The sequence below is a fragment of the Spermophilus citellus genome, assembly GCF_964194105.1.
Source record: "Spermophilus citellus genome assembly, chromosome: 10".
NCBI lineage: Eukaryota > Metazoa > Chordata > Mammalia > Rodentia > Sciuridae > Spermophilus > Spermophilus citellus.
This window is the reverse complement of record NC_138197.1, coordinates 78314388-78329367: the sequence shown is the minus strand read 5'-3', so window position 1 is coordinate 78329367 and position 14980 is coordinate 78314388. Positions and strand designations below refer to the sequence as shown.

At 53.1% G+C, this 14980-nt stretch overlaps 2 protein-coding genes and 1 long non-coding RNA gene across 11 annotated transcripts; 1 reads left to right on the top strand and 2 right to left on the bottom strand.

Annotated features, from left to right (window-relative positions):
* The first annotated feature begins 1100 nt into the window (after positions 1-1100).
* B4GALNT1 (beta-1,4-N-acetyl-galactosaminyltransferase 1) lies at positions 1101-7525 on the top strand. 3 transcript variants are annotated; one of them, XM_081309952.1, is made up of 10 exons: positions 1101-2055; positions 2593-2757; positions 2886-2992; positions 3414-3454; positions 3598-3778; positions 4758-4856; positions 5048-5238; positions 5695-5835; positions 6050-6290; positions 6839-7525. In XM_081309952.1, the coding sequence occupies exons 1-10, from the start codon at positions 1838-1840 to the stop codon at positions 7054-7056; spliced, it is 1602 nt and encodes a 533-aa protein (XP_081166078.1). In that variant the 5' UTR covers positions 1101-1837; the 3' UTR covers positions 7057-7525. The 3 variants fall into 3 exon arrangements, with proteins under 3 accessions (XP_081166078.1, XP_081166080.1, XP_081166079.1); XM_081309954.1 differs by lacking the exon at positions 2593-2757; XM_081309953.1 differs by lacking the exon at positions 4758-4856.
* LOC308657810 lies at positions 5262-6222 on the bottom strand. The gene is made up of 3 exons (XR_014024069.1): positions 6095-6222; positions 5675-5832; positions 5262-5378 (listed from the first exon to the last, which is right to left on the bottom strand). It is a non-coding gene; the product is annotated as an uncharacterized lncRNA (long non-coding RNA).
* Positions 7526-7656: 131 nt separating the features above from the next.
* LOC308657808 (solute carrier family 26 member 10-like) lies at positions 7657-14397 on the bottom strand. Of its 7 annotated transcripts, XM_081309947.1 has the most exons (18): positions 13945-14393; positions 13454-13564; positions 12766-12923; positions 12597-12668; positions 11975-12127; positions 11196-11278; positions 10900-11047; positions 10690-10803; positions 9860-9937; positions 9677-9772; positions 9212-9318; positions 9028-9097; positions 8840-8956; positions 8665-8698; positions 8503-8585; positions 8359-8413; positions 8136-8242; positions 7657-7823 (listed from the first exon to the last, which is right to left on the bottom strand). In XM_081309947.1, exons 1-18 carry the CDS (start codon positions 14285-14287, stop codon positions 7785-7787), a joined length of 1968 nt encoding a protein of 655 aa, XP_081166073.1. In that variant the 5' UTR covers positions 14288-14393; the 3' UTR covers positions 7657-7784. The 7 variants fall into 7 exon arrangements, 6 of the variants coding, with proteins under 6 accessions (XP_081166073.1, XP_081166076.1, XP_081166074.1 ...); XM_081309950.1 differs by lacking the exon at positions 11975-12127 and having other exon boundaries at positions 13945-14397; XM_081309948.1 differs by lacking the exons at positions 11975-12127; positions 12597-12668 and adding an exon at positions 12406-12570 and having other exon boundaries at positions 13945-14392.
* Between the last annotated feature and the right edge of the window lie 583 nt (positions 14398-14980).

Here is a 14980-nt window from a genome sequence, read left to right as displayed (position 1 = left end):
ATTTCCCTTTATCTCCTGCTTAGAGATCTCCAAGATTATAAACAAGATTATAAACAAAATAAAACAAAACAAAAACTTGATTTTTATCTACTTTTATGGTTTAATTTCTAACAGAATATTTGATAGGTTGATTTTGGGATTCCCCCTTTTCCTCCAGCTGATGAGTCATTCTTTTGTATACAATTCATTAAATAATCAATCCTTCCCTCCACGCACATATTTTCATCATGTTCTACATTTCTTATTATATATTTTTCCCATTAAATCTTGATACATCTTTTATGAGGACCACAGAACCATAGTTCTTTGATTCTGGACAATGTCCGCCTTCTATGGCCTAAGCTTGGCAGCACAGCTACTACCAAACTGGTTGCTCTTTGGAGTTCCCCTTCTGCTGCAATTTGCATAAGGGGCAGTTAGGGGAAATAGGCCCCTGAATTTTGCTTACCTCCTGAGTGTTTGGTAGGTAGTAGGGGTTGCCAGAGCGGGAAGTGGAGGTGGAGTCTGGAGGGGAGGGTGTGAATCTGTCTCTGTCAGCCATGCAGAGGGCTTATTTTCCAGGGCTTGTTTCCTTTATCTCACCCTAACCACTTAAACCTTCCTTGGAAAGGGGTTATAGGAGGGTTGGGAGCGTCCGCCCGCTCCCAACGCCCTGATGCCCATCTTTGTCTACATGCTCAGAGCGAATAGGTAACAGAATGCCTAGAGTTGGGGATTGGCAATTGAGAAGCCAAAGGTCTGGGGGCGAAGGGATGCGGGGCTAGGAGGGAGGACATTCCTGGGTTGGCTCCACGCCGGGCGATCTCCTCTGCGCCCACCAGAAGGCGCCGCGGCGCTCCCATTCCCCGCGCGGAGCCGGAGCCTCTGCCGCAACCATCCTGGGAACCGAGCCGCGCGGCGCTGCGGTGTGAAAGCCAGGCGGCGGCCTGAGCCCTCTGGGCCCTGCAAGTGGGACACCGTGCCAGGGATCCTCAGCTTTGTTCCTCGAACTGGTGCGGCGGATTCTTAATTTCGTTTTCCCTCGGCAGGAGACAACCAGAACCACCTCCGCGCCGCGGTCTACAAAGCCCGGAGAGTCGAAGGCGGGAGGGGTCGGGCGTTCTCCGGAGGCAGGAGGATCCCTCACACTCTCAGGCACGCCCAGCTCCCGCATAAAGCCGCCCCCTGCTCCATGAGGACCCCCAGGCCGGGGCTGAAAGCCCGGAGCAGTCGGCACCGAAATCTTACGGCGGCCTTAGAGCGTTAGACAGGTCAGTGCCCAGGCGGGATGAGGGGCCAAGGTGGAGGCGACCGGCGACACGCTCGCCCGTCCATCCTGTCCCCCGCGCAGCTTCCCAAGGCCAGCCAGGGGGTCACCTCCGCCGGGACACCCAGTAGAATGAGCGTGATTCTGCATTTTTCCTGACGGGAAGGTGTGGAGCCACCCCTCTGCAGCCCACCCCAGCCCAGGTGATGCTCGGACTGGGGGAGGGGGGAGGGGCAGGGCGGTCATCGGCACAGGGACGTCCCCCGCTCTAATAAAGCGGTGCTTTTCTACTTATGCATGGCCGCGTTGAAGCCACAGCATCCAAATGCCTCTCGCATCAAGATGCCAGGCCTCGGGTGCGAGAGGAAAACGAGATGCGGCAAAGGCGAGAAGAAAGGAGACCCGAGACCCTTGAGGCCGAGGGAATGAGGGGAAGGGTACCGGAAAAATGACTCGCGATGAAAATCCTAGTGCGACGTACGGAGAGCGCCCCTGGGAGCCCTCAAGAGGCTCCGAGGTCGCCGGGGTCAAGGACTCCAGCCCTCACCTTCCCTCCCTCCGTTTCTCACCCTCCCTACCCCCAACCCCAGGATGCGGCTGGGCCGCCGGGCCCTGTGCGCGCTGGTCCTGCTGCTCGCCTGCGCCTCGCTAGGTCTCCTGTACGCAAGCACCCGAGAGGCGCCGGGCCTCCGGACCCCTCTTGCTCTGTGGGGGCCCCCACACGGCCCCCCCAGGCCGGAGCTGCCAGATCTTGTCCCGGAGCCCCGCTACGCACACATCCCAGTCAGGATCAAGGAGCAAGTGGTCGGGTGAGTGCGGACAACTGCAGCAGCGGCACAAAGCTTGCTAGGGGGGTGGCCTGGGGAGCTTTTGTTTCCTCTGTTGCTGGGCTCTGATACCTCCCTTCTCCTGGGTGGTTGTATGGAGTAAAGTGGGACGTGGAGCGGGTAGCTGAAGCTTGGACTGGGGGAGGTGTGGATATTTGTCTTCCCTGAACCTTGTCATGGCGGTGGAAATGGGAGGGTGTGCAGGCAGAGGAAGGCCCTTGAAAGATTCTCTGATGTCCAGATTCAGACATGAAAAGAGATTCCAGAAGGGTTCCTTAATGATGGGTACCAATTCGTAGGTCCTGAAATCTTAGTAACTGGTTCTATTCTACACCTCTGTCAATACCAGATTTAAGGGATGAGTCACACTCATGATCTCCCACTCCTGGGGATTATCTGAAGAGCAATGTTTAAGGGAACACATACTGGATGGGCAGAGTTGAGAAGCCAAAGTGTGGGCCCAGTGTGTTTTGTGAGATGAGTGTGGCTGGACTCTGAAGATCCCTCTCCCCTCTTCAGGCTGTTGACTCAGAACAACTGCAGTTGTGAGTCCAGTGGGGGGAGCTTCCCCCTTCCCTTCCAGAGACAGGTCCGAGCCATTGATCTCACCAAGGCCTTTGACCCTGAGGAGCTGAGGGCTGCCTCTGCAGAAAGGGAAAGAGAGTTCCAGGCCTTCCTTTCAAGGTACTAGAGAGAAAGGAGAACATGACTTTGTGGGGGATGGTAGTGAAGGATTGTGGTGACTGAGCCAGGAGAGCAAGCCCTTCTGACTCTTTCTGTATCCTCTCTTCTTCTGTCCTCTCCTACTCCAGGAGCCAGTCCCCAGCTGACCAGCTGCTCATAGCCCCTGCCAACTCCCCCCTACAGTATCCTCTGCAGGGTGTGGAGGTTCAGCCCCTCAGGAGCATCTTAGTGCCAGGTGGGGAAGAGGATGGCCTGGGTCACTATTAGGGTGGCAGTGCCCAAGGTTGGGTAGAATGGAAGGTGAGGATGACTTCTGATGAAAGGGAACTTGAGGAGGAGATGGGGGAGATTCTAGGGTTGTCAGAAATTACAGAAGACTGTAATTGGGGAGGTTTGGGAAAAAAGAATCTATTATTTGCTAACTGACCAAAAGTTAGTTGGATATGTAGGTTAGGCTATGAAAGAAATACCATTTTGATGGCAGGAAGTAAAAAATCAGTTACTCTAGGCTGTGTTATACTCTAGGCTTCTTGCTGAAGCCTCAACAAGATGGATGGGTGAAAAGTTCTATGTTGTGTGTGGTGAAAGAGGCAAGAGAAAGTGAGAAAGAATTTAGGGTTGTCTGTGTGGTTCTAATCCTCCATCATTCCTCCCAGGGTTGAGCCTGCAGGCAGCTACTGGTCAGGAGGTATACCAGGTGAGAGAAAACAGAACAAGGAGACCAGGTGGGCATGAGAATGCTGGGAGGGAGACAAGGCCATCAAGGGAGGGATGGAAGAATCAGGGAGACAAGAGGTGGGTCTGGGGCCTGACCCTACACTTTCTGATCTCCTCTGCCAGGTGAACCTGACTGCTTCCCTGGGCACCTGGGATGTGGCAGGGCAAGTGACTGGAGTGACTGTCATTGGAGAAGGGCAGCCAGATCTCACCCTTGCCAGCCCAGGGCTGGACCACCTCAACCGGCAGCTACAACTGGTCACTTACAGTAGCGGAAGCTACCAGACCAACACAGCAGACACAGGTGTGAGACCTGTATAGAGGTAGGGGAAGGCTGGATGAACAGAAAAGATAGAGAAAAACTGCTGTAGGCAAATATCACAGGGTGTGGGAGGTACCAGGCAATGGCCAGAGCTGCCTGGCCACACAATGGGTATTTCAACAGGGCAAGCAGGGCCAGAGAGGGAGAGAAGGGGCCTTTGTTCATCTGGGGCCAGAGCAGGTTAGAAAGAAACCTGAGTCTTGAGTGTGTCCCCACTTCTGGCCAACCATGACATGCCCCAGGAAGTGACCTGCTCTTAAGCCTAAAGACTCAGGCTCTATTCCCAAAACATCACTTGCTTGAGGGCAAAGTTCTTAACTTCCAGAACTCCCATTTTTCCTCTAGCAAAAGGGGCATAACACAGCCCTCCTGCTCCTCTCCAAAGTTTGTTACATAAAGTTTTCTCCTATCTTAGGGTCTTTGCACTTGTTGTTCCCTCTACCTGAAATGCTCTTCCCCAAGATTTTTGCATGGCTGGCTCCTTCTTGTCATTCAGATCTAAGCTCAAATGTCTCCTCTACACTATTACTTTGTCTTATTTTCTATTTGGTACTAAACAGTATCTGAGCTTTCGTACTTAGCCTGGGACAAGATAGACTAGGTTCCTATCAGCTTTCTTGTTGTGTAAATGTGGGCAAGTTACTTTTCTGTACTTCACCTTCTTTTTCTGTAGTAGGAATCTACTTACTGGGGCTATCAAGAGAATTAAAGTAATTCATATATTTAGCATAATTTAAGTGTCTGGAACATAGTAAATGCTCAAAAAAGCTTAGCTTTTAATTAACACTTTTTCATTGTCTTTCTCCCCACCCATTAGGAAGTTCCATGGGGCTAACAACCTAGTATTCTTGTCCACTAAGACCTAGAAAGGCAGGACAAAGAGTAGGCACTTAAATATTAATGGATTGAAAAGAATGTTGTCCCAACTTTAAGGGCCCAATCTCATGTCCTTTATCCCCAGTCCGGTTCTCCACCCAAGGACATGAGGCTGCCTTCACCATCCGCATAAGACATCCCCTCAACCCCCGACTGTACCCACCTGGGTCTCTACCTCAGGGAGGTGAGGATAGTGGGGGCAGGGAAGTAGTAGTACAGCTTTGGTGGGAAGTAAGTTGGGCTGGTGTGGGCAAGGAAGTAGTAGGTCCTGCCCTGGTGGGGAGTAAGTTGGGACAGGGTGGCCCTAATAAGGGTTGTCTTCCTGCTTCTCTTTCCTCATTCTTCTTGTCTGCATCCAACCCTATGTCCTAGCAGGCCAGTACAACATCAGCGCTCTGGTCACCATTGCCACCAAGACCTTCCTTCGATATGATCGGCTACGGGCACTCATCGCCAGCATCCGCCGCTTCTACCCCACTGTCACCGTGGTCATTGCTGATGACAGTGACAAACCAGAGCGTGTTAGTGGTCCCCACGTGGAGCACTATCTTATGCCCTTCGGCAAGGTATGCTGTCAGCCAGGCTGACCTGGGGCGCAAGAAGACTCTGGGAGGGGGCGTTTCTTCAGTCTGCAGCCAGGTTAGTGATTCCAAGATCAGGTGCCTCAGAATCCAGAGGGTGCCTGTTAAGCATGAGGATTCCTGGACTGTGGAAGAAAAAATTATGTTTCTCTTATTCGTTCTGCATTCTTAGAATGATGCTTATTAATGCCTACCAAGGCGTTCAATAAAATAATTAATGAAGGAATAAGATGCATTCCAAAACCCTCCCCAGAGCACTGACTCAGAACCTCTGGGAATGAGGATGGGAATCTGAATTTTTTTAAACCTAGCTTCTGGTCACTGGAAAGTCTGGAGCGGTGCACAGGCTTTTGTGAGGAGTCAGGGGGAAAAAAAACAAAGGTGGCAAAGAGGCATATTCTATTTCTCCAGACGCACCAACTGTACACACTTTTTCTGCAGGGCTGGTTCGCGGGCCGGAACCTGGCTGTGTCCCAAGTAACCACCAAATATGTGTTGTGGGTGGACGACGACTTTGTCTTCACAGCGCGCACGCGGCTGGAGAGACTTGTGGACGTTCTGGAGCGGACGTCGCTGGACCTGGTAGGAGAGGGGCCGCGGCATGTAGGGTAGAAGGGCCTTAAACAGGTTAGGGCTCCGGTGGGAGAGCGGGGTTGAGAACTACCAGCCTTGGCACAAAGAGAGTCCACAAAGTGGAGTCTGGGGGGCGGTCTGCATTCTGTACGGATGAAGCAGAAAAGGATGTGGCAAGGTTAGGAGCCTAGCCCCACCTGGAACCATCCTCCCATTCCCGCAGGTTGGGGGAGCAGTGCGGGAGATTTCGGGTTTTGCTACTACTTACCGGCAGCTGCTGAGCGTGGAACAAGGTGCCCCAGGCCTCGGGAACTGCCTCCGGCAAAGGCGTGGCTTCCACCACGAGCTCGTTGGCTTCCCAGGCTGCGTGGTCACTGATGGCGTCGTCAACTTCTTTCTGGCGCGCACTGACAAGGTGCGAGAGGTCGGCTTCGATCCGCGCCTGAGCCGCGTAGCACATCTGGGTGAGTGGCGCCTCCTCCCGGCAAGGCCTGGGAAGGACACACGCACACACACACTCCGCAGGAGCTGGGCGATGCTTGGTCACCAGGGTTCGCTGGAGCAGTTCTGCAAGGATTTACCAAGACCAGCACCCGGGCGAGAGACAGAGCTCCCATCCTCTCCTTCCATCCCACGCATTCCTTTTAGACCCCTGCGCCTAGCACAGCCGCTGGGTTCACCTTGAACTTCTCTGCCATAGTCACTACCCTTTACTCCACTCCCAGCCGCTTCTCCTGGTTCAAACCGCATTCAAAGCAACTCTTGGGGCACTTATTGAACCTCTTAAAGTGGGGAGGTCATGTCTTTCCATTTTCAAAGCACAAGCAAATCGATGCCATGTTTTACACAGAGTAAAACTGAGACTCAGAAGGGTTAATGTGCATGCCAGAGTTCTTAGAAATTGAGTCTTTGTAGGCACCCTCAATACCCTACATTTCAGTTCTGCCTTGTGGGTTGACCTTCTGCACTGTCAGGAGCCTTCATTATTTACACCCCTCCCCTCCAACCCCAGAATTCTTCTTGGATGGGCTTGGTTCCCTTCGGGTTGGCTCCTGCTCCGACGTCGTTGTGGATCATGCATCGAAACTGAAGCTGCCGTGGGTATCAAGGGATGCTGGGGCAGAGACTTACGCCCGGTTCCGTTACCCAGGATCACTGGACGAAAGTCAGGTGGCCAAACACCGCCTGCTCTACTTCAAACACCGGCTGCAGTGCATGACCGCGGAGTGACGGCCACTTGGGCCTTCCCGCTGTCAGGCTGGGCCTGCTTCCTTGTCCCTGCCATGATTGTCCAACCAACCCTTTCATCCAATGAGCACTCCTCTGAAGATCTCTGACCACTTTGCCCCTCCACCCTCCCCTTCAGAACCTGATCCCAAATAGGGGTTTGTCCTGGTGACACCCCTCCTTTCTGTGAGTGCCCAGGGGCCTGAGGAGCCATAACCTCTCCCACAGCCAGTGCCAAGTCCTCCCCCCACCCCATTCTTATGGGGCAGGAAATGGGGGGTGGTAATTTTTTCCAAGTGCCAAAGAGCCCAGGAGGACTCTAAAACCCTGAAGTGGAAACACTCTCCTCTTGCCTCCTTGGGACTGAGGGGGTGAGAAACCTCCCCATTGTGCAATCCCAAGGCTGTGCCTCCCCACCCCCAGCTCGGGATCCAGGACTCTGCACCAGCTCCGGTCCACCCCCACAGAGACAACTTGTGACTCTGGAGTTGGGTGGGGCTGGTGAACACATGTGAAAGCCATTTTTACTCGTGTCTCTGTGATGCTGTGGGCAGGGAGGGAGGGGCACCCGGGTTCCATGAGGAAACACCCAGACCCACTTCATGGATTCCAGAGGGTTTCAGCTTCATTTTATTCATTACATTAGGTAAGGGAGCTGAAGGATCATGGCACTCTTCAAACACACACATACACACACATCATTGGAGACCTTCATACTCCAAGTGACATGGTCATATCCATACTGTGCAAATCGTTGAGCCAGTGAGTTCCTGGAGACAAGAGTGGACAGGTTGGGCATAGTTTGAGTACCCCCTTCCCTCATGGAGATTTGGCAATGCTCTGAGTGGCACACCACCCACTTTGGAACATTAGTTCTTTATTTCTTCACTCATAGCTTGGCCCAGTTTTCCTGACTTGTCTTGAATCTGCTAATCATCTCTTCCCCATCCTGTCCTTCATGATCTTCCTTCTTTACGAAACCTTTCCTGAAACTCTCTGAATCTTCAGGCACTCACCTGCCCCACCCCCTTGTCCTAGTGTAGCACCTCCTGGCTCCCACTCCAGACGCTGCTGCCCCTTACCAGTTTCTCCAAGGCATGAGCAGCTGCATCCTGGACACTCACAAACAGCTGTTGTGGGGTCACTCTGTCCAAGACTCCTGCCCGGGCCAGTGTCTCCAGCACAGAGGCTGTGTAAGGAAAGTATCAGGCTCTGGGGCCCTAGATCCACACTGTGTTCTCTTTTATCCCCCAAGTGTCCAGTCATTCTCTAGTCAACAGTCCCTCCATCCTCCATACCACTCACCATTACATTGAGCTAGGAGAAGGTGGATCCCCACATCCCTGCATCGGCTAGCTAGCTGCAGAGATGAAGCAGAGGGGTTGAATCCCAAATCAGAATATAAACAGGATGATAAATGGGTTTTCGTCAACCTACCCCCTCCCTCACCTGTGCCACTTCCCTGGCCCCAGCAGCATCTGCAAAGGTGACACCACTGAAGTCTAGGACCACAACTCTGACAGGCTCAGCAACTAGGATGGGAGAAGGCAGGAGTACCAAGATACCAGCATGGGTCATGCCCAAATCTCCCTCCGTGTCATCCCATCTTACCTGTGTCTGGTAAGTTATCTGGCTTTGGAGATGCCTATAAATAGAGAAGAGTGGCCACCATGACCCCCCAAATAAGCAGGAATGTATACACCTTTTGAGCACAACAACCCACCTCAGAACATATCTGCTTCCAAATCCCAGAAGACTCACTCTCCTCCTTGGCCAAGTTCCTTACCTTGCCTCCTTCTCCAAGCCCCAGATGCCACTCCAAGATGCGGCGAAAGTTCCCACGAGTCCCAAAGTAGAGTGGTGTTGAATATCTCAAGATACAGAGACCTGGGACCTGGAGGAGCTAAAAGGGAGAGGGTCATAGAAACATCCAGGTCTAATATTCTCTTCCTTTTTTGGCCAAAGCCCACTCACCCTATGGCTCTCTCTGAGTGGCCTGTAGAGTTCTGTTCCCTCAGCCAATCCAAGTGCTAGGCACTGGACCCTAGGGAAAAAGCTGGGGTCAGATTTTCAGCCTAACCTGGTCTGACCAGAGAGTTACCCCTCATACCTGATCTCTCCCTCTCCTCGTCTCAACTCTGCCCATCTTTTTGCCTACCTTTGCGTGCGGCAGACCACCGTCATCATGGAGAAGATCACACCCACAGCCAGACCCAGGTCCACATTCAGTGTCACTACAGCTACCCATGTGACTATCCACACAGCCTGTAGGACACAAATAGGGGTGGACTGCCCAGAAGAAAGACTGATCCAATGGCAGTGACTACCAAGGCAAGTGAGGGAAAGGGGGACGCAGAAAAAAGTAGGAAGCATGGTAGAAGGAAGAGGCAGGACTGACTCACTGATATACACCTTGGACCTTGTGCCAGTTGGGAGGTTACAAATGTTCTGAGGAGTTCAAACCCCACCCTTTAAATGGTTTTAGGAAGTGTGTGTGGTGGTGGAGGATGAGTTGAAGGACTTAGGACAGGACAGTTAGCATTGGCCCATGGTAGAGACTGGGGATACAGAGGATGCTGGGAAGATGGAAGGGGCAATCTGGGGTAATGCCACCACTTCTCACAAAGTCCATGCGACTGATGTGCCATAGCTGTGGAAGTTCCTGCATCTGGAAGAACATCTGGCGCATACTGGAGATGTTGATGCAAGCCAGGACAGCCTTAGGGCAGAGGAGGTGGGATGAGTGCCACAATGTCCCGGAATACACCACCACCCCTGATATGGCCATGCCTCTTCAGCCCCCTACCTTTGGCAGATAGTAGAAGAAGGGTCCCAGCCATAGCAGCACCAAAAGGACAACTATACAGGAGAAGAGGCCTGCCAACTAGCAGGAAGGAGGGATGGAAGCAAGGAAGGCAGGTAGAAGATTGGTAGATACGCCAGTAGCATCCCTCACCCCCATGAGAGAGCTGGTCTCTCTGCCTGCTCTGCTTCATCTTCCTCAGAAGTCCCCCTCCTCCCAAACCTCTTTCCACAGGGGTAGACCACACTCCTCAACCTCCTACTTGATATTCAGCTATCAACATCCCTCCCTTTCCCCCAATTAAATGTCCATCATTCTCCAGACTATCCCAGATGTTATGTAGTTCATCTGTTTTGTTTCCTATTTTGGTTCATTTATTAAGATTCCTATTTTTGCAGCCTACCTCCATCTTAAAAGCCACTGTTGAATCACCCTATAAGCAGGCTAACCACTGCTTAGAGCACCATCAGAATGAGGAAAAAAAAATATTAGGGGAGGACTTTGAAATGTGATACTTCTTTCTAAACAAAATGTCCTCATGGGGGAAAAAAACAATTTCATCTCTTAGACTTGTAGTTTAGTGTTATGTTTATTTATATTAGATCTGGGGCACCATAGACTTTTTTCAGTGTTTAAACTCTACAAAGGTCTTTATGGAGCCTTGTTATCATCTATCTCTCCTCTCTATAATCCCATCCCCTCACTCATCCTCCCTCTGATTCCCATTCTCCTCTCTATAGATGCTACTGGGGTATCTACAAATCTACTACCTGTTTTTCCATTATAGCCATCCCAGCCTGAATGTCTCTCCTCACCTAAGGACACCCTCTTACCTGTGTATTCCCACCAGCGTCCACTAGTAGGCTCGTTGTGGCCAGTGAAGCAGAGTTGGGAAAGCAAGAGAAGAAGGAGGAGATGAGGTTGGAGACGCCATGGGCCAAGAGCTCCTGGAGGGATGCAGTGAGATGAAGAGAGATACATAGGGGAATAAGGCTAACGGGGTGTCTTCTAAATAGGGCTGGGGTCCACAGTTGGAGTCATACCTGGTTGGGGTCAATAGTGTAGCTATACTTGTCTGCATACATGGAGGCCAGGGAGGCCGACACAGCAAAGGTAACCAGTGCGATGGGCAGGGAGTCAGCCAGAATCCTGGGCAGCTCAGCCAGACTGGGGAGGAGGGGTTGGGGAAATCTGGAAAGGGAGGGATCCATGGTAAGGATAGGTTGGGTGCTGCAGGGAGATAGAGGAGGCAGAGCAAATAGGGTGGGGCAGGACAAGAGGAGATATTGGTGAGAGAGGTGAGAGAAAAAAGTACTTGTGTCTTTTCATTCTCTCTTACCCTTCAGGCAACAGCCCCACTATCTGAACGTTGTATTTTGTGTCCAAGGAAGAGGTGAAGCAGAGCACGGAGGCCAAAAGCACCTGGGGAAGACACCACATTGGGGTCTAGGAGGAGATGGGGCCCATGGCAAAGCTAGAAGGGGCTCAGCATGAAAGAGGGTCATATGCAAGTCTAGGCAGTTTGGAATGGATGTTTGACAGCTAACTCATTTAGAGTGAAGGTGTGTGGGCATGGGAAAGAATAATGAGGTAAGCCTAGAGCTATGGAGAAGTAAGAGGGACTTCCTATGAAGGTAAAGAATATCAAGAGGTGCAACAGCCATTTTAAGCAGGGAAGCTGGACCATATCTGGCCATATGTGGGGAATCTGTGGAGACATGTAAATGTCCACATGTAAATAGTGTGGAGACATTTATTTAGTTGGGAAGAGAGCAACCTAGGTAAGGAGTAGAAAGGGAGATACACTGAATTACAGTGAAGGATCCCATGAGGAGCGGTGAGAGGAGGTGCTGAAGCGAGGGAAACCGCAAGGGGGCTCTGCAGGGAAGAAGAAGGCATTCTAAAAGAGTTCTAGAGGGGGCTCTGAGAGAGGAGTGGTTCAGTGAGGACGGGGATACTTCAGGGTCAAACTGTTGTGGGAGGAGGCCTAGAAAAGTATGACTATGTGCAGGACCTTGTGATCTCTCTGAATTTCACAAGGGGGCGGCAGCAGCCAGTTCCTACTGGATAGGCGGGGTACGTGAGGGGCAAGGAGTCTCGCCCCTAGGCCATCCTCACCATGACGATTTCCCCTGGAATCGGGGTAGGTAGCCTGTCTCGGAATCTCACGTTCAATTCCTTGACCGGCACAAGCAGCGCCAGGCTGAGAGCCGATATGGTCAGTTCGGCTGGACTGCTCCGGGGCAGCGATGTGAGCACAGCTGCCAGCGTCTGTGGGCAGGGGCCGTGAGCAAAGGGCCACGTGCCAGGTTTGACTGCCCCCTCTCTGCCCCAGCGCCCACCCACCAGACCAGGCAAAGCCTTCTCTCCCCGATGCCACCAGGGTTTCCAGATCCGCAGCGCCCCCCCACGTAGCCTCGTAGTTCTACAACCTCTTCCCTTCCTCCCGTTCACACACTACCCCTTCACCCTCATCTCTTCTCCCTTTTCGGGTTTCCCTCTTCCCGAGACCTCTAGAAGCCTCTTCTCCGCTGTTTTCCCACCCCCACCTTGAAGAGAGAGAAGCAGCCGATCTGGCGCGGAAGAGACAACCCCAAAAGGCTTGGAAGCTGGGATACAAGCACGTGCAGCGCGGCCCCGCTGGTCAGCGCCTTGACCACAGGTTCCGACAAAAAGGTGGACAAAACGCCAAGCTGCAGCACGAACATCCCCAGCTGCCGGGGAGAAGATGTGCACTCACCAACAGAAGTCGGAACCGACCCACCAGGGTGCCGTGCTCCAGCTTCCCCACTGCACCCCAGCCCAGCTGAACCTGAGCGGAAGATTTCCCCCTCTCTCTTCCTTTGTCCAATTCCCCTGGCCCCAGCGTGGCTCCATTCCCCCAGGGGCTTCTTGGGATCTTCCCTCACCATCAGCGCCCCACTCCCGAAGGCCACTGCGGCGGCCGCCCCAACCCGCTGAGCGTCCAACTGCTCCTTCTCGAGTCCACTCAGGTTCCGGCTGAGGGGTTCGGGCACCAGCCGCTCTACCGCGGAGCCGGTCATGAGACTGAGTACAGCGAAAGTTCCTGGAGCCGGGGAACAAACCGCGTAATCACTAACTGTGCTGAATCGGACGGCCAGCAGCCCAGGCTCCGCTGTTTGGAGCCAGGGTTGCTGCTGCCTGACCCCGCTCTCCTAGAAAGCAAAACTACTGCCCGCAATGAAGACCGTAGGGGCCATGAGCTGTCAGGAAACCGTGGGCAGGAAGGAAAGGAGAGCGCACCAGGCAGCAAAATCTGCCCCTCACGCAGACTCCCGCTGGACTGGGTGCTCCTGTGAGGGGCCTCGCATCTCTTCTTCCCCTTCAAGTCCTGGAGATGTTCATGTTAACCAAAGTTCACGAGGGGAAAATATCCAAGTAAACTCCCTCATCTGTACCGGCTCCAGCAAGTATGCCTGGATCAGAGTTCTGTGGCAGAGTGGCAGCCAGAGGGAAGGGAAGGTGGAAGAGGTGAAGAGGAGAATCGAACTGGGAGCTTACAAGAAAGACGCTTCAAACCCTGTTCATTCTCACCCCAAAGAGGAGAAGAGTCATTAGTAGTCCCTGGCTACTCACCCGTGGACAGGTGTCTCCCAGTACCCAGCATGCTGTAGATGAGAACGGGAAAGAAAGAAGTGTAGAGTCCGAACACCGGTGGTACCGAGGTCAAGAGGGCAAAAGCCATACCTGGGGGAGAAATAGAAGGGAACCTCTGCGGAGGGCTGGGGAGTCCAGCCCTGGTCCTGGCACCAGGGATACTAAACTGTGCTGGCATGAGGGAACTGAAGGGGTTAATGGGCCTCAGTGGGAGGCCCTGAGGCTGACAAGGTCAAAAATAGGTGTCGCCAAGCTCCTGGGGGGCAGCCCTAGGCCTCTCTTCAGTTCCCAGAAGCGGAACCAGTCTCGCAGGATTGAGCAGATGAGGAGAGGTGGGGGTAGGGATCTGATGAAACCCCACAGTCCTTCTTGGTCCCACAACCTCATCCCCGGATTCCCAGGTTCTCATGCCTCCTCCTTGAATCCCTTTAAAGTTTGAGCTGTCGCAAGCTGGTATTGGGGCCTCTCACCCTGGGGTACGTGTACAACGCCCACGGTCACTCCGGCGACAGCATCCCCCAGTAGCCAGGCCCGCCAGCGGTAGAGGGGCAACCAGCGCAGTGGGGGCAACCGAGCCTGCAGCAGGCGCCACGCCCCCGGCCTGGAACACGCGCTGGCGGGTCTCCTCCACATCCTGCACAGCCTTGGCCGGCGGGGCTCAGTCGGTAGCTCCTGAACCTGTTCTTCATCCCCGAAGAGCTGCTGGAACCGAGCCTCGGTAAGGGGCTCCCTGAGCCTGGTGCCCAGTGGGTACTTAAGGTCCGAGGCCTCTCCTGGGCTTGAGCAAGTCCTGGCACCCAGTAGCCCACTCATTTTGTCCTTGACTCCTTCCAACTCCTCACAGTCTTAAATACACCTTCCTCGGCTAGCCCAGAGTCCCGCCTCCAAGAAGCAGGGTCCAATCCGGCCCTGGAGAACGCCATTTCTCAGGGACCTTCAGGTCAGCCTTGGGAGGGGAGAGTCCTCCCGTTAGGCGTTTCCTCCGACATCCTTGGCCGACATCCTTGGCCGGATCTGACAGCTAGCCCTGCTATGAGGGTAGCTGAGGAAAGATGTAGCCATCAGAGACAGGCCAAAAGACAAGTGAACTAACAACACCCACTCTCAGACACTCCTAAGCCTTTTGATTTCCACACACCACACCCCACACCCCGCTTCACTCTGGGTTCCTTTCACCGTCTGTACTTTAAGCAGAGACAGAGTCAGGCTCCTCTGGAGTCACTGATCCTTTCCTGACGGGTTGCATTCTCATAGTTTCAGAGCATGAAAATTCAGCACTTGTTGGGAGTCCCATCCCAGACCTAAATCCTGATGTAGCACAGCTTGGCACAAGAAAGGGGCTTTATTGGATTCAACAGTTTCACAAATTACTGAAATGGGAAGCAGCTACCTGTATTAGACAAAGACAATGACAAACTACTACCCCACACCTCTGCTAGGAGTGGCTGGGCTGAATTTAAGGGGAAACATTGAACTAATAGGAAATTTTATCTTCAGTGCCAAAAC